At 43.4% G+C, this 26,196-nt stretch overlaps 1 protein-coding gene across 4 annotated transcripts in view; it reads left to right on the forward strand.

Moving 5' to 3' along the window:
• The window catches only part of EXOC6 (exocyst complex component 6), a 277,290-nt gene that overhangs the window by 176,245 nt on the left and 74,849 nt on the right, over positions 1-26,196 (forward strand). For 2 of the 4 annotated variants that reach the window (XM_083149343.1, XM_083149344.1), the window contains exon 19: positions 826-855. The exons of the other annotated variants lie outside the window; for them this stretch is intronic. In XM_083149343.1, the coding sequence (XP_083005469.1) occupies positions 826-855 (30 nt within the window). The remainder of the gene's footprint in view (positions 1-825; positions 856-26,196) is intronic. 4 annotated transcript variants of the gene reach the window in all.

Here is a 26,196-nt window from a genome sequence, read left to right on the forward strand (position 1 = left end):
CGTTCGAATTAACAATCCATGCTGAATTATCTCTATATATTTATATATAAGTGAAGGTATACATTGACCCATTTTTAAACACTTTCTAACGGTGCCCACATACGGATGTGATTCTCGGATGCATTTTGAACTTTTTTGTTCAAAACACATCACGCGTAGTTCACATCGCACCATGTTTTTTTCGCCATGCAACGCGGGATCCCACATAGTTCATATCGCATGCGCAGGCAGTACTTCTTGTACTAGATCGTGTCACATCTAGTTCAAATCGCACGCTGATTTAGAGTATCTCATGCAATCCAAACTAGATATTGAAATTAAAATTGCGTCACTAGGACACCCACACACACACATTTAAATGGTTGTGGGAGATCCTGTGTCATTGTAATATTTGGAAGAATCACCGTTCTAGGCTGCCACCCTGGAAAGGTTTAAATGCATCGCTCATAGCAATGTGTTGTTAAAGGTGCTTGCCTCTGTGGCGTTCTATATGGAGGCCATGGTGATAATGGTTGGATGAGCCCCAACAGCAGTGCTATGCGCTTCTTACTTCCCTGAGCCGTGCATTCATCCAGACTTCTCCCGGGTACCAGCTGGTAAGAACTGAACATTGCACAGGGCCTGCAGAACATCTGCATCAGTGGCCATAATATATCGTTGACAGCTTGATTAATAAACTCCAATGTTGCGTTGGCTTAGAATAATACTTGGAAAATATAACCTGCTCCTTTGCTTTTCTTCTCCTACTTTCTGCTTCTAACATTTCTTTTTGCTGTTCACATTATTCCCTTTTCTGTTTTGATTGCTCTGCTGCTTTTACTCCAGAATAACAGCAAAGACCATGGCGCAATGTCGGTAAGTAACTGGCATAATCTGATCATCTAAGCATGGAAATGTACCTGTTTGTTCTGCGCTGCTCTAAGGCTTCACCCATATAATCTTGATATTCTTGTAGCTACTGTGTATACACAGCACATCATGGTCTTAGGACTATTTGTAATACGTCATGTCGAAGGCATGTTGTAACATATGGTGAAGTACTCAATAGTAATGTGTAGTTTTCAATCTGCTGCTTGTAGAAATGTCATACCTCATATCATATGTGTCATACCTCATATGTCATACCTCATATCATGTATGTTATACCTAATATAATATATAGGTCATACCTTATATCATATGTGTCATACCTCATATCATATGTCATACCTCATATCATGTATGCAGGGCCGTTTCTAGACAATTTAGCTCCCAGGGCAAAGGAATAAAAATGCGCCCCCCCCAAAAAAAAATAAAAAATTAACACGTCATAGAAGAAATTGCGCGCGCTGTAAAAGGGGGCATGGTTTATTTGTAAAAGGGGTGTGGCTTAATATAAGGGCATGGTCTAGCAGGAAAACAATTACCTTACATCTCATGTTTGCAGCCTGCATGACCAGACATTGGTTACCGCAGGAATTGTCATTGTCCTCCCGCACTTTAGTTGGCGGGCTGAAGGCCACACAGTGACATAAAAATATAAAAGGCCCACACAGTGACCTAGTACGCCTCACGGATCAAGGCCAAACAATGACAGGCTACTTGAATTATTATACACTATTTATCCGTGATGCCAATTACACATGACGCCACACACCGTGATGACAATTACACATTGTCGCACACCGTGATGACAATTACACATTGTCGCACACCGTGATGACAATTACACATTATATCGCACACCGTGATGACAATTACACATTATATCGCACACCGTGATGACAATTACACATTGTTGCACACCGTGATGACAATTACACATGACGCCACACACCGTGATGCCAATTACACATGATGCCACACACCGTGATGCCAATTACACATGATGCCACACACCGTGATGACAATTACACATTGTCGCACACCGTGATGTCAATTACACATTGTCGCACACCGTGATGACAATTACACATTATATCGCACACCGTGATGACAATTACACATTATATCGCACACCGTGATGACAATTACACATTATGTCGCACACCGTGATGACAATTACACATTATATCGCACACCGTGATGACAATTACACATTATATCGCACACGTGATGACAATTACACATTGTTGCACACCGTGATGACAATTACACATTATATCGCACACCGTGATGACAATTACACATTATATCGCACACCGTGATGACAATTACACATTGTCGCACACCGTGATGACAATTACACATTATATCGCACACCGTGATGACAATTACACATTATATCGCACACCGTGATGACAATTACACATTATGTCGCACACCGTGATGACAATTACACATTATATCGCACACCGTGATGACAATTACACATTATATCGCACACGTGATGACAATTACACATTGTTGCACACCGTGATGACAATTACACATTATATCGCACACCGTGATGACAATTACACATTATATCGCACACCGTGATGACAATTACACATTGTCGCACACCGTGATGACAATTACACATTATATCGCACACCGTGATGACAATTACACATTATGTCGCACACCGTGATGACAATTACACATTGGCGCACATTGGCGTCTGAGAAAAGACAACATAACTATAAAGGGAAATGTGAACTACTCATATTTATCAAACTTCAATTGTAAAATTAATTCGGAAGGGTCCCTAGTGATAATATTGCCACTTCTTAGAGGCGTTATGTAGGTATTATTTGCAATAAGGCTGCCTTAGCAGCCCCCCCCCCCCCCCCTTCTCTCTCCCCCAATTGTGTGCAGTTCTCTAGGGAACAGATACCTTTTATTAATCTACTCTAAGCATTGTGACTCCATGCTTCTGTGCACTGTATGGGGGAAGAGATCCCTGCAGCTCCGTCTCTCACCTGTCCCCCCTCCCTCCCCCTCCTCATTTCTCCTGCGGGGGACTGTAATGTATAACAGCACAGGCAGGAGTGATTCTAAAATAAACATGTCCTGCTGTATATTCTATGGCACCAGCGCAGGGGAGGGAGAGGGGACAGGGGAGAGACAGAGCTGCAGGGATCTCTCCCCCTGTGCTGTGCAAGGAGGCAGAGTAAACCACATGAAGAAAAGTAGGAGCTGGAGCAGATGATCAGCAGAGAGGGGCCAGGTGCTTCTCTATATTAGTTTGTGTTAATAAAACAGTGTAAAGAAACATGTGTAGCCGGTGACCTCTCCCATGTCTGCCCTCCCTCCTCACTGCTGCCGGGGACTGGAATGTAGTGTACTGCAGCACTTCGAGCTCAGGCAGAAGTTCATGAGCCCACTGTGATTCTTCAGCAAACAGGGACTCTCCTGCCTGAGCTCCTGGGCGGCTGCTGTACACTCCCATCCATAGCAGCAGCGCTGGGGAGGGAGAGGGGACAGGGGGAGAGACGGAACTGCAGAATCTCTCCCACTGATACTAATGAAATCAGGAGCTGGGGAGGGAGGGGGGACGGGGAGAGACGGAGCTGGAGGGCGGACGGACGTGGGAGAGACAGAGCTTACCTGCTCCACATGGATGTTTCTTTACAATGTTTTATTGAAAATATATATGGAAGCATCTGTCCCCTCTCCTCTGATCAGCTGCCCCTGCTCCTGCCTGCTTTATAAGCAAGGAGCAGCTGCTGCAGGGCACACGGGGAAAGTGAAAGTAAGCCTGCTGGCTAACTTTCTATTAGCTGCACATGCGCAGTAAGATCCTGGACTATTACACTGCGAACGGGGGGAGAGCAGGGAACTGAGTGGCAGCATTTAAAAAGAGGGGATGAGCCGTGCGGCGCCCCGGGCAGATGCACGGCTCGTCCCCCTGTAAAAACGGCCCTGCATGTATGTTATACCTAATATAATATATAGGTCATACCTCATATCATATGTCATACCTCATATCATATGTCATACCTCATATAATATATATGTCATACCTCATATAATATATATATATGTCATACCTCATATAATATATATGTCATACCTCATATCATATATGTCATACCTCATATCATATATGTCATACCTCATATCATATGTCATACCTCATATCATGTATGTTATACCTAATATAATATATAGGTCATACCTCATATCATATATGTCATACCTCATATAATATATATATGTCATACCTCATATCATATATGTCATACCTCATATCATGTTGTCATACCTCATATCATGTATGTCATACCTCATATCATATGTCATACCTCATATAATATATATGTCTTACCTCATATCATATATCATATATGTCATACCTCATATCATATATGTCATACCTCATATCATATATGTTATGCCTCATCTAATATATATGTCATACCTCATATCATATATGTCATACCTCATATCATATATGTTATACCTCATCTAATATATATGTCATACCTTATATCATAAATTTCATACCTCAAATCATGGGGGGGGGGTATTCAATCCCAAATCACGACTGCCGATCTTTCCCGACAGCCATGACCCTGGCCTGTTTTCGTTTTGCTCGACAGTATATACCCCCCCCAACCCCCATAACTGTTATACTTCATATAATATGTCATACTAGAAAAAATTACCACTAGGCGCTCTGGATATAGAAAATGAACCAATTACATATACACAAATGTAAGAAAATATATATCAAGAAGAATAATAAAAATTAAAATTAATAAAAATAAAATAAATTAAATAAAGAAAAAATCTGCTCAAATGAGCATAAAATGATGCACTGTAGCAAACATCAAAGGTACGCATATATAACTAGTGTTGAGTTTCCACTTGATGTTGGTCCCACATTTATGTAGTATGATCAATTTGGAACCTTTGTTTTAATATAGAGACTCAATGGTCCGTACTAAGATGTTACTGTCCACACTGTGGGTTAATTAGCACCTGTGGTTATTAGAGTCCCAGAAAGTCCCTTATTACTAAATGTGTGACAAGTAGCAAGGAACAATTGGTATTTTGCAGCTCACTTACGTGTGCAGGTATGAGCCTCCCTTTTGTATAGGGGTAGCTTGCAGTCCGAATTTGTGTTGAATTGCCGCTTCGGTTGAATAGCTTGCTGGCACACTTTTAGTAAATGAGCAATGTCTACATTTGCTCCGTAGCGTCTGCAGCGTCTCCCTGCTGAGCCGCCGGAATGTGTAACCGGGTTAGGCTATCCAGGCTTGATGGGGAGAGGGAGCTGTGGTGAGCCGGGCAGGAGGCCGTGTGTGGCCGAATATCAGCGCCTGCCGGGATTTGCGTGCGCCGCTGCAAATATCTCCGTGCTGGGGGTTTACTGAGTGCTAAAGGCACTATGTGCTGGGTCCCCTCAGTTTGCACTGATTTACGGCTGGAGCTTGTGGATCCTCAAGACGCGTTTCGCCGCACACTGGGCAGCTTTATCAATTGGAATTCATATAATATGTCATGCCTCATATCATAAATGTTATACCTCATGTCATACCACATACCGTAAATGACATACCTCATATCCTATATGCCATACCACATATCATAAATATCATACCTCATAACATAAATGTTACACCTGATATCAGAAATGTATTACCTCATATCATAAATGTTATAAAAATGTACAAAACCATAGCGGTGGCTTTCTTCAGATTGGTCCCTCATGCCTGTAGTAGTTATGCTGTCTAGTGTTTGTAACACATCTAACATTTTTTTTTATCATACTGAGTATTAGTATATTCCATCATGTAAATCTATGAATGCCAATGTTCCACAAGTGGAAAATATGTCCAGCTTCATATATCAGACCCAATTTTTTGCATACAATCTTTAAATCAATCTAAATTCCCCCTATTAAACATTCAAAGCAATCTGACGAACGGCTCATGGTTGGCAGGTAAAAGGTTAACGGAGAACTCTGGTCCGTCGTTCCCTCTAAACCTTCTTCGCAGCTGGTAGACATTTGGGCATTTTGAGAGATACAGAACCACTACCCCAGCACCAGCTCATATATACTTCTTCTGTAACAGCCAGGAGGAATAGCAAGAGTTTAAATTAAAAGCCTGTGGGCCAGATGCACTAAGCTTCAAAAGTGATAAGCAGCCAGCCAATCAGATCCTACCTGCCATGTCACAGACTGTCTGGCAGGAGCTGATTGGTTGGTTGTTTATCACTCTCCATTTGATCACTTTTGAAGCTTAGTGCATCTGACCCTGTTGGGAACCTAGATCTCTGATCTAACCGTTATCTCCTCTTATGCTCCGTTCAGTAGGAATGACTTGCAGAAGCTGGCTATACCCTGTATAAATGGTATATACTTTATAAGCGAGCACTTTATTGTGAGCAAAGCCTTTATAAGCATGCAGGGCGCACATGATAAGAGTCTTTTACGGCGTATGGACCCAAGTCTTCTTCCCTCCACCTCTGGTAGTGTAGTCACTTTCCCATCTGTCTCTATAACGGCCATGGATCTGTGTCATATATATGTTCCCTGAGCAGATCTGAAGTGCTCATACACATAACTCAGGGGTATTAGAAGTGCTCTTTACAGAGGCTAATGCCGGATTTAGTTATTTATTACAAGCCACCCAGCCGTAAGAAGTCTTTTCCTAGAAGTTTCCAAAAATCTTGTTATCGGAGGTCTAATGTCGGCATCATCATAACTACACAGTATAAAATTATCTAGCTCATGTGACGTGTAATTCTTGTGGATTTAGCTAGCCTAAGGTTGTTGCACGTACTTGTAAGCCACGCGTTGTGATTGCTCGCATATCGGATACACAGAAAGCACCTGGAATACATCTGATCCCAACACAGCTGTTGAGAAGCAATGATTATGTCGCGTATAACAAGGGGAGACGTGTTGTCCATACCAACCAGATTTTAGCTTTCATTTTTTATAATGTACATAATAAATGACAGCTCTGATTATTTGGTTGCTAACGGCAATACCTCCACTTTTCCAGTTGAGAAGATTTAAGAACATTTTCCACTTATTGGTTAAAGGTGTGTTGTGTATAGCGCTAGTACTCTCCCAGTTGATAGTCCAGCGGGTAAGTAGATTGCCCCCTGATATTCAGAATCTCAAGGCGTGGTCACATCAGATGGCTAGGATTTCCGTGACACAGTTGCATCTGATGCAACTGTGTCATATGAGCCTGCGGCGGTGGCTGCTGGAAGTCCGTTTTCTATACAGTAGATGCTATCCCCTCTGTTTCTGCAGTAGAATCTGGGCTCAGCCCACTATCTTGAAGCTGCGGGTCTCTCTCCCTCTGCTACAGTCAATACCAGGAAGGGGGGCGGGTTTGTGAAAGCGAAGGTGATGGCCAATACTGGAAGGATCATCCGCCAGTCTGGGTTGTTGACTGTAATACAGCAGCCCTGTCATCCCCTGGTCTCTTCCCCTCCGAGCCAGCAGATATAAGTGAACCTTAGGATCATCCAATCCTTGATGCTCTTCCTGGAAGACTGTGAAGTAGCAGTACAGTTATCATAGGTGTGCACAGCCCTTTTTTTTTTAGTTGGTGCACCATTCGAGGGGCATGTCCATCACCACGTATGGGGCGTGTCCATCCAAGTCTACTGGGCATCATTGCAAACTAAATGGGGGACTTATTTATGTATATGGGCTTCAGAATGAATCATTCCTCCCACACATAGTAGAAATAGGCACATTGCACCAGTGGCGTAGCTACGTTTTGGGCGCCCCGCCAAGCACCCGTACCCCCCTGCCCCGCCGCCCATGCAAACCCCCCCCCCCCCCAATCCCCCACAGCCTTACCTATCGCGCTGGTCCCTGCGGCTCCGTTCTTCTGCTGAGGACCACCACAAAATGGCCGCCCCATACAGCAGACAGTTTCAGAGAACTGTGTGCTATATGGGGGCGGGCATTTTGTGGTGGTCCTCAGCAGAAGAACGGAGCCACCGGGACCAGCGAGATAGGTAAGTCTGCGGGGATTGGGGGGGGTTTAACTATAGCACCGCAGCCCCCGGCGCCCCCACATGCACAGCGCCCCCCCCCCCCCCCCCCGTGGTGGCGGGGGCTGCAGTGCTATAGTTATGCCATTGCATTGCACACTGAAGACGCACTGCAAAAATATACCCTGTAATTTATTTATTTATTAACAGTCTTTTATATAGCGCACAATCTATATTCCCTACCCCATGTACACGCACACACACACTCTAGGGTTAATTTGTTGGGAGCCAATTAGCCTATATTTTAGTATATTTTTGGATTGTGGGAGGAAACCGGAGTACCCAGAGGAAACCCACGCAAGTATGTGTAATGCCCATTACACATAATGCCACACACTGTAATGCCGATTACACATAATGCCACATACCACAAGGCCCATTAAACATAATGCCACATACCATAAGGCTCATTAAACATAATGCTAGTGTCTGTCTCCTCCAAGACGGCGACCATTTTTGGAGGGGCCACCGCCAAGAGAATGTTAGTGCAGCCCGCTGTGGGTTGAAGGCCGGATGCAGCGAAGGAGTTTTGGGTGTGTTGGGCATTAGGGGGTGCCTGGGCACACCCGTCACCCTCCCTTGGGCACGCCTATGATAGTTATGTTTTATAAACTTTTTTTTAATTATGGAATTATGTAAATAATTATTATTAACTATTATTCAGTATAATTTTCTCAACTAAGACTTTTTTTTATAGACTTTCACTGAATAAGGGTAAAATAGCTATTATTTACATAATCTAATACAAAAAATCAACACTTTTGGGGACATTTGTGGAAAATTAGCTAGATAAGTGGTTAAAAGTACTTTAAGCTATTTTTTAAATAACAAACCTCGCTTAAGAGAGATGTAGAATTTAGAGCATTCTAGATTTAGATATTCACAAAAGACATTTACAAAAAATGTTGTACCCTTTGAGTTCCAACTGAATTTGTCAAAATAGTTGTGAAAATTGTCAAGCAAACATTTTTATTCATCGTAATGGCCTGCAATGCTTACATTACATAGGAAATACAATCTGTATTTACACAACATTTTTTATTTGAATTTATATAACAAATGTGAGCGACGCTGGCATGTTTAGTGGATATTTTGCATATCGCTCACAGAGATGTTTGCATTTAAAGGGTTAATATACTTTATATTGCTGTTTTCCGTTTTTTTTTCTTTACATTTAAGGTGACGCAAAGTTTTTGCAGCGCCATACACAGAATATACAAAGATCCAGAATAGCTAGGCATATCATAGGTACAGTAAATTAGGGTGTGGTATGGGACTCCGACAGTCGGGATCCCGACAGTCATTACCCCGACGTCGGGATCCCGACTGTCCAGAGTCAGACAGCATGGCGAGTGCAAAAAATCCCCTTGCGGGCTCGCTGTGCTCGCCACGCTGCGGGCACGGTGGCTCGCTACACGAGCCACCTATTCTATTCTCCTTCTATGGGGGTCGTGGACCCCCACGTGGGAAAATAGCAGGTGGCCGTCGGGCACCCGGCTGTCGGCGTTTTGACAGTCGGGATCCCGACGTCGGGTAAATGATTGTCGGGATCCCGACTGTCGGGAACCCGTCCGGCACCCGTAAATTAAAGCTAACATCTATTTGGAACATCTCTAAGTAGTATGTTACCGGACATGGTGGTTTCTATGACATTAATAACTAATGATGTCTGTACATCACGAGCATCTCTTAAACCAGAATTGACCATTTAAATGAGATTTACTCATAGCAGGTTATTGCTGGCAAATCTGGTGGAATTTATTTTAGTAAAACAGCATATGTAGTATAGATCAGTGAGTATAGAATTTGATTGATTTTCCTTTTTCATACTATTTCCAAAGAGGCCCGTACATCTGGTCTGTATCCAGCATTTTCCTGTTCTGAAGACACGGGGCCAGTATATCAGAGATATCTGACACGTTGGAAAATATCAATTCCCCGATCCTGACCTGAAAATGTATGGGATCCAGAGACAGAACTACCATTGGTGCAGCAGGTGCAGTGCACCCGGGGCCCCTGAGTATTAAGGGGCCCACTGCTGCCGTGTCACTCTCTTCCTGTCACCCACTGTTTTTTCCCTGCCACACTCTGCCTCCCTCTGCTTCTCCCTGTTACCCACTGCCGAGTTGCATATTGTGCACTTGGGTTGGGGTGGAGGATGGAAGCCCAGATTATATTTTTGCACCTGGGCTCTCAACTCACAAGTCCGCCACTGGTGAGTCAGGGATTTGTAGCATTTTGAACGTTCGCCGATGAGTCCTTGATAAACTGTCAGCCGATCAGCAGAACGGGAAATCGCGGTGTAGAGTTATGGCCCGCATTATCATTTTATTTGAAAATATTCTTTATGTGGAAAGTTCCAGGTGGTTCTTAAAGCTGCTGATTGTAGATTTTTGGTGTTTGGTTTAGGGCCCAGAGTAAGTGGTCATTTAAATGACACTTGTGCTAAATTGAATGTACATTTTAACTGTATTTCAACCTGAACTGCTCGGGTTCCCCAAGTTGGAGCCCTGGCAAAAACAGCTGCAGGGTTGTGAAAGACAGGAATCAAGAGATTGTGGCTTGTGATTGGCCCTCCAGATCACACCCCCCTGTTGGCATTTAAAATTGGTGAATTCAACTAATTCTCCAGCTCTGACTGACATAACGGTCTACACCGCGGGAAAAATTACCCGCAAGTGGCAGCCCTCAGTGTGTACTGGGGGGGAGGGGAAAGGGCAATGAAGTAAAAAAAAAAAAATTCAATTCAGGCACAACTTTAATGATCACAACTGAATGTATAAACACCAAACACATAACAAATTCTGCAGTACTTGCAAAAATGGGAAACAATCTACTTTTATATATTATGTGACTATCTGTTAAAAACTATTTATTTTCTTAATTTTTTTAAACATCTTTTTTTATTCCATTTTCTTTTTCTACAAAGCAACTCCCCCCCCCCCCTTCCAGTTATGAATATGGAAGCTTAGCATCGTCCCTGGGCATGGGATTAATTTGCTGGGAATACAGTAAATGTCACCAGTGTAGAGAATGAATTATGAGGAATACAATGACCTTTTCCTAGTCAGGCACCGAGTGTGGTGTTTGCTTGTGCTTGAGCTCAGGTTTAATATAATGTGCTGATGAGAATGTGATAAAGTACATTTTTTAAGCATGACCAGAATGAATTATTGGCACGGGGAATCCTGTCATTACAAATCTCGCCTTGCCTCCCTGTGGTTTGTCTAATCTTTCGGAGGCTCGCGCTAGAACCTTAGAGATATTTTAACCTAATTAGAATCTTTTATTTTGCGGAGAACAATATTACCCAGCCCTGAATGTAACTCTTGAGGAACCTGAGAGGTTGACTCGGATCAACATGATCATTGGCATCGCTTTGGGAGAAGGGTTAATAATCTAGAATGCCAACCTCCTCCCCAGCCCCTCATATGGGAAAGCCCAATCGCCTTATCAATGCGGATTTATTTTCTCCTCCTTGCATATTTGCCAAGAGCAATATTTCCAGGGTTCATGCAGCCGCAGACCACAAATGTGTTTGTCAGCATGTGTCTCCAATTTGATGTACATTTGGTGCGACTATGATTTCAGTGTAGACAGACGCCTTACTGCAGTGCATCCAGCCAGGGCACCAGATAAGAGTGTATTAAACGATCTGTAACATTTGTGGAAAATTGAGAATAATTGGATATTGGAATTTACGTTAGAAAAAAAAAAGACATAGTTTTCATTGCGGTTCTTGTTAGTGTACTCTCTGCCTAGTGAACTCCTAATCCCAGTATCAGAACTACAACTGCAGCACCAGTAGCAACCCAGATGGAGCCACGTTTAGGTTATTGCCCTCTGGGGTGTAGAGAGGTGTGAAAGAGAGGCATCTGCCCGTCTGTGGGCGGTTATTTGTTTGTTGGAGGCCAATTTCCTGTCCTGCACTGGATTCCAACATATTGGGGGGAGATTTAGCGAAGACTGGAGAAAGATCTTTTTATTTATTTAAAGTTTCTTATATAGCGCAGCAAATTCCATTGCTCTTTACAGAGCATTAAATAAACTGGGTAACAACAGACAGACTTGGAGGTAGGAGGGCCCTGCTGCAAGCTTACAATCTATAGGGACATAGGAGGGAAACACAAGGACAGGCACCAATAATAGTATAGCTTGTAGGTCCAGAAGGGAAGCTATATAATACATAAGTGCCTCAGAGGGTTATGTGTATGGAACTTAGATATGATAGGCTTGCCTGAAGAGGTGAGTTTTCAGGGAACGCTTGAATGTTGGAGGCTAGTGGAGAGTCTTATTGTGCGTGGAAGGGCATTCCATAGGATCGGAGCAGCCTGATAAAAGTCCTGTAATAGTGAACGGGAGCTAGTGATCCGTGCAGAAGAGAGATGCAGATCTTGCGCACCGTCATCTGACAGCGAGGGTCCCCCCCAGAACATTGAATACGGTGAGCGGGCCGGCGCGGTTGTTAAACAGTGAGGGTGGCTTGTTTTCAGCAATCCCCGCTGTTTAACCCCATAGCCGGCTGCATTGCATACGGCCCAATAGGTTGACCGCTATTGGTTAATAGGACGAAGGCACCACATGAAAAAAATCACCATGCATTATTTTTTCCTGGTCACCAAGTCGACACAAGCAAAAGATTGACATGGAAAAATGCCGGTATGAGTTTTTCATGATTTATTTTTTTTTTTTTAAACCAACTTTACCATTCCAGTGGGCATAGAGGGAGAATACAATAGATTGCCGACTGCAATAAAGCATTGTGCCGGAAGCATGCGTGGAGATGCAGTACACTAATACAGTGTCCATGTCAACCTATGTCGACATAAACACCTGAAATCTTATGTAGAACCCATGTCGACATCTTGCTCGTGCCGATCTTTGACCATGCTGACCTAATGCATGTCAACCTTTTTCATGTGTCAACCTTCTGCCTGTAGACCAATAGGGGTCGACCTAAAGATCCACACCCATTTAGTTTGTAAACAATGTAAAGCTACTTTCAGTGTTTGTAGTCACTGTGGTGCGTGCATGCATTATACATTGCCAGGCTTGTGGTTTATAATGTTCCAATTAGTAAACTGGTGGATCTCCAGCTGTACAGACACTACATGTCCCCATGTGCCCTGCTGTCCTATGTGGACCTGTACTACTACAGCACCTCGCAGGTTACCCAGATAGTCACCAGGCATACATTTCCTGTAGTTGTAGGTACTGACATATACAATATTGTGTGAGTGCTACAAAGTTATGTGGCTTGCTTACAATAGGGTACAGGTTACAAATCTGCCCACAGATGCACATGGCACATGCACCAGCCAATAGGCCCATTGCACAACTTGCCATCACACCTGGTGCCAGATTCAACAAGACCTGGTGCTTTAACTTCACTGATCCACTTCTGGGCTGGAGGGCTTTTACCTCCAGAGCTTCTTGGGGGGAGATATAAAATGTTGCATGGCTGCTCTGATTGTGAATTACACATAGTATGCGTGGCCTAGCAGCATTCTCTGCCTGCCTCCCAGCCTCTCATCAGACATTGAATGGCTTTCAGCATGCTGATTGGTGCATGGCTAGAGCTATCCACCAATCAGAGTGCTTAAATCCATTCTCTGTATGGAAGTATATGAGAGACTGCACAGGACAGCAGTTATAATATTTAAAATGTATTCCCATGGTGGGTGGGTAGGAGTTCTGGCGAATCACTTTGCCCATGGCCTACATTTCTGTAAAGATGGCCCTGACATTGTGGTCGGCAGGCTCACTTTTTAAACCACATTCACTGGGGTGCTTACCAAACTCTAGTACTCTGCAGTCAGACAGCAGCACCTACTGTAGTAGGTGCTGCTGTTCAACTGTTGCTGTGCTTCTGTAACAAACTCCTGATGAAGGTCCCTAGGAAATCAAAATGTTGAGTAATATACGGTAGATTTACCTATGGATGGGGTTTTAATGATGTTCTGCCTCTGGGATTCAATACACAGCATGTTTTTAATCCTACATATATGTGCATATGTCCATACGTATGTGTGTGTGTGTATGTGTATATATATATATATATATATATATACACACACACACACACACACACACAAACACACATTCACAAACATTTATGTGCAAATTAGATCACTATGCTGAGTTCTGCATGTTAAGAAAAGCATATATACATAATATTTCTACTATCACACATAGACATAGACTATGTGTATGTATATATGTATGTATATATATATATATATTTGTGTGTGTAAATATATGTTCAGATCGGTTGCTTGTACATATAGGGGGAAATTTACTAAAGGAAATTTGTAAAAAATAGGTGTATTTGTATCCAGAAATACACTTATTTTTGACATTTACTATCCCGAAAACTCGGCAATTCGTATTCGTATTGATAGCACATTGCCGTATTTTCGGGATAGTAAATGTCAAAAATAAGTGTATTTCTGGATACAAATACACCTATTTTTTACAAATTTCCTTTAGTAAATTTCCCCCTATATGTACAAGCAACTGATCTGAACATATATTTACACACACAAATAAATATATATATATGGTTTGGTTTGACCTTTAAGGTCTTCTGTTATTTTTCCTAAAGGGTGGGGGGTTGGTAATTTGTGTTGGTGCATTGTTCCTTTGATTGGCAGTAAGAGCCCTATTTCACAGCTTGCAGTAAAAGGCCAGTGGTTAAAGGATGACCCACCTCGACAAGCCAGATCCAGAAACTGTCAATCAGCAAAAAAAGTCAGGGAAAAGGGATCTTTACTGATCTCCCCGAATGTCGCCTCATGCTGTCCTTGATTGGCGTAGTCTGGCAGGTAGGATGGATGAATCTGTCACCGACTGGTTAATTGTGTTGCCGATTTCAGACTGACATCAAGTCTTTGAGAAGCAAGTAGCTCAATGCAAAACAAATTAGCGGATTGTAGTCATATTTCTCATCCTATGTGCCTTGACTTTCCTGAATGGAGTCCATAAATCATATTGACTGACGTTCTTGTGAACGATGAAAGCCGCTTTTGAGGCTGCGAGCGTGGTTCTAGAGAGCGTGGAGACCAGTAACATGAAGGTGGCATGGAAGGATGCATATGGCTGACCTTTGGGGAATTTTCTAAGAGCCTTATGTCTCTTGATCACAATTGTTTTGAAGAATGAAAGCTTTTTGGCCACTATAGAAAGGATTGAGCGTGTCAGCAGATTCCCTTTCCCAAATTCCTTTGAAATATAAGAACCTAGACTAAGGGGTTTCTTTCTACAAAAACTAGAGCTTCAGCATTGTCCGGGGGATCCCACAAGATGCGAAAAAAGTTTCAGAGCAGGTGGTTCTTTCCTTTATTTTTTTAGAAAACTATGTTGTACATTCCACTAGTAAATGCTGCTTTACTAGAACATACGTTTGTGTTCGGGGCTAAAATTGGGTTCCTAAAGCACGTAGACAAAACACGCTTGTGGTATGAACATTTCGTAGCTCCACGTGGGAGTGCAGTTGTGAGGGAACACATAAAAGTGTCTCTAGGCCTTTATGTAATATTAGATGTTATTTTGGGGGGGGTGGTATTTAATCCCGAAATAGCGGCAATCGTCCATTCAATACTGCCTGATCTGTTTTTGTCGAATTCACTGACTTTTTTCCACAATCCGGGCAAATTTTGGCCTTTCCGACACTCGCCAGCCAGAACATTGAATTGCGGCTGTCGAGTTACAGTCGAGAGAAACGAAAAAGTTCCAGGATTCCAACTGCTGGGATGTTTCAACAGTTGGAATGCCGGATTGAATACCCCCCTTTATTTATAAACAGTGATTGTATTATACAGTATGTACTCTTGTAAGTTTGTTACAAATTTGAATCTGCCATCCCCAATGCTATGTCACTTCCATATTACAATAGCAGTTACCTTTGGACAGATTGCATTTGTTACCTCTTCTAAAACTTTACACACTTTAGAGCAAATTATATGTGAACTATTTTTCTATGACTTATTTACAAAGAAATAAGGATCAAATATGATTGTAAAAAAGGGGCAGACTAAGGGCCAGATGTATCCAGCTCCTAAAAAATGATCAAATGGAGAGTGATAAACAACCAGCGCCTAACTGCCATGTTACAGACTGGGTTTAAAAAATGACAGGTAGGAGCTGATTGCTTATCACTCTCCACTTTATCACTTTTTGAAGCTTGATGCACCTGGCCTTCAATAAGCCAAGTGGTTCTTATATGTCATCAATCTATGTTAAACTAGGATGTGCTACGATAACTTCATTGCTCCTGCTGGAAAGAGACTGCACAAACTTGGATTGAGGGAAATACATTGTAGTTTCGGGACTGGTGGTATTGGCGGCCAGTGTGATAGCTTGTCATCAACCGTGGTCTGGTTCCTGAATACAAAAATGTTACAACTTTTGACTAATTTAACACTTTTTAGCATTCTAATACGTCTCACCTATGTAACATTCCTTAAACACAGCTTTTGGTACAACTTATCAATTACCGACACCTTGGTCTCACTAGCGTTCCCATGAAAATGCCGTTTTTGCGTATGGAAAATGCGGTCGTGACGTGCGTGTGGGGGGCGGACAGCTGACCGGATGTCAGCTGCCCACCCATATCCCTGCTTTTCTTCGCTCAAATGTACGAGTGGTCTAGACCAGTGGTTCCCAACCTCGGTCCTCAGGGACCCCCAACAGTGCACGTTTTCCAGGTCTTCACACAGAATCACAGGTTAAATAATTAGCTCCACCTTTTAAAATGTGTCAGTGAGTAATTAGTGCACCTGTGTACCTGTGAGGTAACCTGGAAAACTTGCACCGTTGGGGGTCCCTGAGGACCGCGGTTGAGAACCACTGGTCTAGACCACTCGTGCATGGGCAAGCGCTTCCCACATCATTCGATGGTCGCTGACCATCAAATGAAGGGGGAGGTTCCCACAGGCATTCGAATGGATGTTTACATAAAACATCAGTTCACATGCCAATCGGCCGAATCCGGCATTGCGAATGGACGACGCCGGCGATCCATTCGCTAGGCGGAGTTTGGTACATTTGCTTCAGCCCGCGCACGGCTCCAAGTGAAGCGATCAGAATAAGGGTCTAAATGTGTTCGGGACCCGCCAGATGAGGTCACCTAGAAGGTGGTTGGTAAACCCATATATTTGGTCAAGGTGTGTGCCAGCGCCTCAATGTTGCTCTATGTTAGATGGCAGAGTTCATTATAATGAATCTGATTGGCAGTGCTTGGTACTATAGAGTGGGCATCAGCATGATCTTTTTTTCTGTTTCTTGTGTACAATGCACTTTTCCGTACTGCCCATGAGCATACAAAGTGCGTATATATCCGTAGGCGGTTCTGCTACACTGTCCACTTACGTCTACATATGACTGGAGAGGCAGAGCGGGGGAAGGACAAGCGTATGCCAGGTGCATTCAGAAAGTAGAGGCTTATACACCTGGACACTGACAATGGGTCAGGTGTTCGGTACACTGAAAAGTCTCGGAACCATTGCACATGCATGTGGCTGGAATGGCCCCCTGTGGCCAGTAGCACTGCTGCAGAGTCTAGCCTGGTGCGTCCTTAGGATGCTCCATGGCAGTACTCTAATTCCTAGAGCAGGAGGTACTACCCCTGGACAAAACATCATGATGACACGGATTTAGGGGACTGGCACTGGGTGGCATAGAGCCCTGTTCTGTCCCTGATTATTATGTATCTTCATCTTTTATCTATATGTTGTCCATTGCGCCATACTGGGAGAATTACAATTGTATAAACAATACAATATAAAAAGTTCCAAACAGACATTACAGGGGCATATATCAAGCCTTGAATGGTAAAACAAAATGATAGGCCATTATGAAATCCATTCAATGACCCCCTTGCTCTGGGAAGTGTGAATAGGATGTCACACATGCTTAGTGTGATTGGGAGCGCACTAGAGATAAGGAATGGGGCAGGGTGAGAATCAGCAGGTTGGAGGGCCCTGCCCATGAGGGCTTACTGTCCAAAGGTCTAAGGGGCCTATTCATCCAGCTGAATACAACTTGTCGGGCATCATAGTGAATATGCTCCTTAGCGGATAAATACCAATGACCGGCGGTCAGGGCGCCGGCATCCTGATGGTGGGAATTCCAACAAGGGAAGGGAAGTAGACTTACCATCCCCCTCCCCTAACCCTTCATACCCGCAACCTTACCCTAAACATTCCCGCTAGTGCCTAACCCTTAGCCCCGCACCCCACTGCCTAAACCTAACCCTCCCTCCCTGCAGCCTAACCCTAACCTTCCCCTCCAAGCAGCCTAACCCCAAATCCCCCAAAGTAATGCCTAAATCTAACACCTGCTCACATTCTCACCAATCGGTACTCCAGTCAGCATCCTGACCCTTTGGAAGATCCCGCACCCATCTTCTGAGCGTCAGCATCGGTATATTGAACGCCGCATCCACCCTGTGAGATATGCGGCTGGTGGCATATCACGGTTGGGTGCCGCTGACAGAAATGGAATTACTAACAAAAGTTTCTGCTTCTCTCTTAATGGCTTTTCCATTTTATCTGTCTAGGCAAAAAAAAAGACCAAAAATCGAATCGTTTGTTAGAATTTTACTTGACAACCTATTAGTCTGCCTATAAGGTTATTTCATTATCCCTGCAGAACAAATAGGAGGCCGAGCTTATTTAATGGAGCAGTACATTAAACTAAAATGCACTAGTTGTTCCATTAAATCAAAATGACATTCCCATTAGGTATCTACAACATATTACATTGTGATTAAATTAACTGTGGACCATTGATTTTCGTTTTCTTTCTTTTTTTTTTTTGTCTTCCCCCTTTTTATTCTTTGCTCACACTGGTCCGGTGCTTGGGGAATAGTGGTGCACGTCTCCGAGTAATGACCGTTGCTGTTTCTGCATTGCTGCTACAGCTCCATCCAAAGGGCCTAATTCAGACTTGCTCGCTAGGCTGCATATATGCGCTGCCTAGTGTTTCTTCTAGGAACGGGGGCGGGCAAGGCACCGCTGCACGGGGGCAGCGTCAAGGGGGCGGACCGGGCCCGTTGACGTCACTGTTCTGGGCGGTCCCGGGCCACCAACGCCACAAAAGTGGCGTGGCCGTGCCGTGACGAAAAGGGGCAGGCCTGGCCGCCGCCATCAAGAAAAGGGGCGGGCCCGGCCGCCGTTGTCACTGAAGGGGAAGCGCCGGGCACCACTATATACTGCGGTGCCGGGCTTCCCCGGTATCACCATAAGAGTAGGAGGCATGCTGCCCTTTAAAAATCGGGCAGGGCGCAGCGCCCCGCTAAAACAGCCTAGCGGTACAACTAGCTGCCTAACATGCAGGTAAACGCCGCCCCGGAGAACTTGCCGCCCCCCCACAAGTATCCACTCACTAGCATATGAGCGGATGTTTTCACTTACACATCCGCTCACAGGCGGCCGCAAAGGAGGAGGAATCATTTGACGATCGCTCATTATCGAATAATTTTTCCGCTGTTCATAAAGAAAAGTCACCCCGGACTGACTTTTCATAAAAATACGATAAAATTATATATTTAAAGACCACTAAACTAATAGTATTCAGTGGCAAAATATAATCTGTTCTATCACTGATTGTGTTAGATGTCAGGGTTATCTGTGGACTGCCTAACGATGGACAGCCTTGTACATATACAGTGATACCAATAGGTATGTGGACAAGATACAGGAAGTATCTCTACACATGTCCCGCGTTATATGAAACCAGTGGTTTATACTGGCGCTGCCTTACATGAATCACATTGTTTTTTTCTGAAAAGAAAATGCGCGGATGTATAGTTATCAAAGTGTTACTTTAGCATTACTCCAGTGCCCCTGTTACATCTTCATGAGTTGCAGAAGATATGTAATTTTTCCAAAGTTAATGTAATGTTTAGAACAATGAGTATACATAACCGTGGTAGCCACAGTTCCAGGATATATAATGTAGCGATATGTGGGATATCGGACTGCCACTGCTCTCAACAACCCCCCTCCACTATACCTCTTCTAGTCTGTGCCTACGGAGGTTCATGGCTGACTGGCTCTTCCTGGCAATCCGTTACAGAGTGATAGGAAGAAGCAGAAACTAACTCATTGCAAGTTATTTGGGTACACAGTATTTCACCTTGGTGCAATAGAACGCTACACTTATTAATAATGTGTAACCCTAAACCCCGGACCGCACCCTGCCACCTAAACCTAACACCCTCTCCCCACAGCCCAACCCTAACCTTCCCCTCCCCACAGCTCAACCTTAAGTCCCCCCACTAGTGCCTACACCTACACCCGCCAGGATTCTGTTGTCAGCTTCTGTATACTAGTAGAAAAGAATATGGCTAATGGGTGCGCTATTAAACCAAAGTGCAGCTATACACACACTCAAATGAGTAGAAAACACCTTATACTACTCCAAAGATACAATGGTTGTGAAAAGGAATGAGTACGTGCAAAAGCGCTCAGAGGTAACCAATTGAAGGAATATAGCAAAGTATAATCGATATGATACCATGCGTAAACCTATACATTACACATCTGAAATCAACAGGTAGGTAGGTATTTGAGATGGATGATTCAACTTCCACAGTTTCTCCCCTTAGTCTGTATGAGGGGGAGAAATAATAGGCAACATAGTGCAGATCAATAAAGTATAAAAAGTTTTAATAAGGCAGCGCACTTACAAAGTGGTGACTCATAAAAGCATATGACAAAGTAATCCCGGCAAACAGCAGGCAAATAGATGTCTGTGTGAAGTCCTCTGGTCTGGGTCTCTTGCATCCGGACAGCAAGGGGGGCTCAGTCCTCGGAACTCCACTGCCACAATCCTTTAGCCAGGAAACACGATGTCCAAGTACACGCTTAACGCGTTTCGGAAAAACTTCCTTCGTCAGAAGCGTGTATTAAAATGTCCATATACAGGGGTATATATACCCACAAACAATTAAACATAATACAAACCAGCTGCCGCTGATCGGCATACAACATCAGGTTTCCCCGTGAAACCAATATGGAGGTGCGTTCCACTTGACGGAAATACGTCACCTCATGCGTTCCAATTACAGGAAGTGTGCGGCACAGCGTAATGCAGCCGTTTCCGGCTGGAGATATAATAATCGCCGAATGCAAATAGCCGCTGGATACCGCTAAGAGTGCCGGAAGTGACATTTGCGTGTCAATTAGGCGGAAATCCATCCCTGTATTCTAACGCTTGCGTACCAAGCGATAGATCTACCAGTAAGATGTTTAGATTAACCAGGTCTCATAGGGAAATCCAATGTTGTGTACATTCAAGTTGATATGAATGTACACAACATTGGATTTAGAATACAGGGATGGATTTCCGCCTAATTGACACGCAAATGTCACTTCCGGCACTCTTAGCGGTATCCAGCGGCTATTTGCATTCGGCGATTATTATATCTCCAGCCGGAAACGGCTGCATTACGCTGTGCCGCACACTTCCTGTAATTGGAACGCATGAGGTGACGTATTTCCGTCAAGTGGAACGCACCTCCATATTGGTTTCACGGGGAAACCTGATGTTGTATGCCGATCAGCGGCAGCTGGTTCGTATTATGTTTAATTGTTTGTGGGTATATATACCCCTGTATATGGACATTTTAATACACGCTTCTGACGAAGGAAGTTTTTCCGAAACGCGTTAAGCGTGTACTTGGACATCGTGTTTCCTGGCTAAAGGATTGTGGCAGTGGAGTTCCGAGGACTGAGCCCCCCTTGCTGTCCGGATGCAAGAGACCCAGACCAGAGGACTTCACACAGACATCTATTTGCCTGCTGTTTGCCGGGATTACTTTGTCATATGCTTTTATGAGTCACCACTTTGTAAGTGCGCTGCCTTATTAAAACTTTTTATACTTTATTGATCTGCACTATGTTGCCTATTATTTCTCCCCCTCATACAGACTAAGGGGAGAAACTGTGGAAGTTGAATCATCCATCTCAAATACCTACCTACCTGTTGATTTCAGATGTGTAATGTATAGGTTTACGCATGGTATCATATCGATTATACTTTGCTATATTCCTTCAATTGGTTACCTCTGAGCGCTTTTGCACGTACTCATTCCTTTTCACAACCATAGCTTCTGTATACTGAATGCCAGCATCCTGTTCCAGACTGGGTTTGAAAAAATGGCAGTTAGGGGCCACAAAGGCTACAGAGGTGGGCTGCAGCAAAGTAATAAATTCAAATAGAGGAGACACAGCAACTAAAACCAACTGCCATTCCAAACTGACTCACTGACAGTTTGTCCGGCTCCCTTATTTAAATTTTGGACTGTCCTGCAGCCCCACCTCTGGATCCGCCACTGGTTGGGAGCCAGTCTGTACTCTAACTCTCTCCAAGTTAGTACATAGACCTTAAATTGTTTTATTGTAATGTAAAGTGATCTTTTTGTTCTTCTTATACATCCTACCATTGCAGAACCATTTACAAAAAAAGGTTTTGTGAGCTGAGAGCCAGATGGAAAAGACGAAGGAGACACAAGACAGAGTAGCAGAGGGGGAGAGGAACAAGAGTCGATCATGATAACTGTATAGTGACAATATGGAAAGCAGCAAAAGATAGCAGAAAGAGTGGTGTAAGAGAGAGACGTAGAGGAAAAGTAATGGGGGAGCAACACTGGAATGAGACACATCTTTCTGGGTGCAGAATAGATAAAGACAAATTGAGGAATAAAAAGAGCCAGCAATAAGTTAGTGAATAGGTCCAGAGGAAAGAATGAAGGGGATGGGAGAGTGAAATAGAGGTAATTGTGAAGAGTTACTTTGAGGAGGTGACAAGAAGAGGAGATTTAGAAGCATTGCCTCCAATAAAAAAGGAGAGCGATAAGAGAATGTGAACATAAAGCTCAAGGGGGAGAAAGGTCTAAAAAATAAATTGAGATACTGAAGTAAGATTAGTGAGAAAACAAATTGCTAGTAGTAGAATGATTCTGTGAATGAGGAGAATTTAAGAACAAATGAACTAGTTAAGGACTAGTGACACAGAAGATGCCTCAGCAGGAAGGGACTGTAGCCAGACTGGCATAGTAACACAGGGAGGAAAGCACTGGTGGAGTAAGTGATTCACAGTAGGGTCAGGATAGCGTGGGGAAAGTAACTAGAGACCCAAGAAACCTCAACCAGGTAGCACTGCACTGGGAAAGACATGAGCTGTTATTGCACGTTTTAAGAGATCTCTGGAGTGGTATAGGGAGAGCTGTATTAATTAACTGTTTTAATAGTTTTATCATTCATTTAGTCATTTAACGATAATGTATTAGTGTTGTACTCAATCAAGCTCTTTAAACCAGCTTCTGGTATATTATAATAAAGATTATTCCCTTTAAATGTGTCCAGTTATTGGCGGGTCTTGTCCCAGTTCAGGTACTCTGTGTTCAGGATGATAATGAGGGGTTCAGCATTTACAATTGTCCCATCATGGCAGTTGGAGATAAATCATTTTCATGGTACAACAGAAGTCTTCCCGTAGAGTAATAGAAACCATGTTCACTCAGATTGCTTTGTGTAATGGTGGGACAACCATATCAATAGCTGAGGCTTGTTGGCTATGCCGCCAACCTTACCGCAAATTGTACCCACTAATCTTCTTCCATTGGTGCTGATGAGGTGTTCTAGGATTTTTAGAGATACCTGGAATCCACTTACCACAGAGCTGGTGAACGTTTTGCAGTAAGTGAGTGCACTCACATAATTGTCCTGGGGATTTATCAAAAACATACTGTACGATGATCCAATCTTTGGACGTATTGACTACGTATTTGTGATTTATTTATGTACTTTAGCCAAGGTCTGTATTGCCAGGACTTGGTTGGCTAAAACTTTTCCTACTATATGCTGTTTGTCACTGGTCAACGAAACCTTCTCCCATGAGAAATGTACATATCTAGCCAGAAAAGCAGGAAATAAATACTTAGCGGTTTGGTCTAAATAGCTAGATTCCCCATACACAGTACCTGGAGTTTAGCTGTCCCCTTGTCCACAGATGGTCATGTAGCCCCCATCGCTGCCCACCGACCATACTCCCATACCTCTGCTCCTATACTTCATACCTATCAATATGTGCCTAGAAAACGAATTGATACTTCATACATTATATTACTTTTTTTTCTTGATATTCAATATTAATTGTACACAGAAATAATGAACAAGAGCCTTTGTCTGGTTTCATTATTCCTTTTTTTTTTGCTGTTATTTTACATTGTCTAATAGTATGTGTAGGTTTGTTTATGCATATAAAATTCAATAAAAAAAACTATTGCATAAAAAAACAACATACGATGATCAAAGAATACACAAAAACCGACATTGTTGAAGAATTTGGCCACTAGATGGACTGTAAATGCCAGCTCCAGTATTCAAGAAAGTCCCATGGAGGTCCTCACCAAATTTTTTTTTTTTTTTTTTGCAATATATGTTTATTGGTTTTAAGAATTGTTACAAAATTATAGCATCCAGTGGTAATGTAGTCAACAAGCCAGAAAGTACAGATCATATGTTATAAGGACAAAATAATAAAATATTATATCCTGACAGATCGACTAAGTCTGAATAATTTGAATTGTACACATATCACGCCTCTGGAGCACATAACACATAAAAGAGCTGAAAAGATGAAAGGCAGAAAGAAGGGGGGGATAGTGGTTAGGGAAGGGAGATGGGGGGGGGGGGGGGGGGGAAGTGCGGCTGGGGTCCACAAAAGTTTTTTAGACTGCCAATTAGTTATTGGCTAAGAAGACCTGTGAAGACTTAAACTCCATCCACGGGAACCATATTGCTGTAAACTCCTGGGTACGTTCAGGGGGCACTCTCATGTCCTCCATGGACATATACAAATCTATACGAGTAAACCATTCTTTAATCGTGGGAGGGGATGTGGAACGCCAGCGTACTGGTATGACCGCTTTTGCGGCACCATTCAAAAATTTCAGTAGGGATTTTTTATAGGAACTCACCGATCCGGGGTACAAATTAAGTAACCAGAACGCGGGAGTCGTAGGGATTTCTTTGCCCACAATAGACTTAGTAAGTGACATAACTTGATCCCAAAAAGGGCGAAGCAGTCTACAATCCCACCAGATATGAAGAGGAGAACCAGTCTCCTCGTTACATCTCCAGCACATGTTAGATGTACCAGGGAACATTTTCGCTATTGTGAGGGGGCATCTATACCAGCGAGAGAGGACTTTAAACTGGGTTTCAATTACAGAGTAGCTGAAGGAGCTAACAAATGTGGCCTGGAACATTTTTGTCCAAGTCTCTACGTCTAAATCAATAGAAAGGTCCCTGCTCCAGGCCTGGGCATAAGCAGGCAGTGTATTGTACTTGTGTTCTATCAAAAGTCCATAGCCCCTTGACAGAAAATGCGTCGGGCGTAATGGTGCGAGACACATATTCTCAAAGGGCGTCAGAGCTCTGCTGGCTGCCACACGCACCTCCCTCCCCTGCGCATAGTGTTTGAGTTGGAGGTATCTCCAGAGCTCCGATGAAGGTAACCCCCACTTGTCCTGTAGGGCAGAGAAGGACATCACCTTATTCCCATCCATCAGCTGGCCCACCCGCTGTACCCCTTGTCGTTTCCAAGTATCAAATATTGAGTTGGCAGCTCCGGGGGGAAAACCAGGGTTGTCAAACAATGGGGTAAGGGGAGAGAGTTGTGATGAGACACAGGAAAATTTCCTGAGTCTGTTCCAACAAGCTACAGTGGGACCTATTGTAGGGTGCAGAATGGCCCGAACTTTAAACTGCCAGGGGTAAAATTCTATAGGCGTGGGAAAAAATTCACTTTCTAGGAGGACCCATTGTTTAGTATCCGCTGACCGCGTCCACTCCAACACCCTGCCTAATATAATAGCATCATAATACACTGAAAAGTCTGGTAGCTGAAGTCCTCCCATATGCTTTCGTCTGAAGAGTATCGTGTGTTGGAATCGTGGTCTTTTGCTACCCCAGATAAATGCTCTAACCTCGTTATGTAGATCACGAAACCAAGCCTTTGGGATGTGAATAGGTAGTGTTTGCAGAAGATACAGGACTCTAGGGAGGACATTCATTTTAACCACACTAATTCTGCCCAGCCAGGAGAGGCGTTTATTCATCCAGCTTCTAAGTTCAGTGCGAAGTGTAAGTAGCAATCGTTTAAAATTATCATAGAGACGGGACAGGTCAGAGGACAACGTGACGCCAAGGTATCTAATACTAGTAGGGTGCCAGGTAAAGGGGAAAGACTGTT

This window comes from Crinia signifera, chromosome 6, assembly GCF_055691185.1.
Source record: "Crinia signifera chromosome 6, ASM5569118v1, whole genome shotgun sequence".
NCBI lineage: Eukaryota > Metazoa > Chordata > Amphibia > Anura > Myobatrachidae > Crinia > Crinia signifera.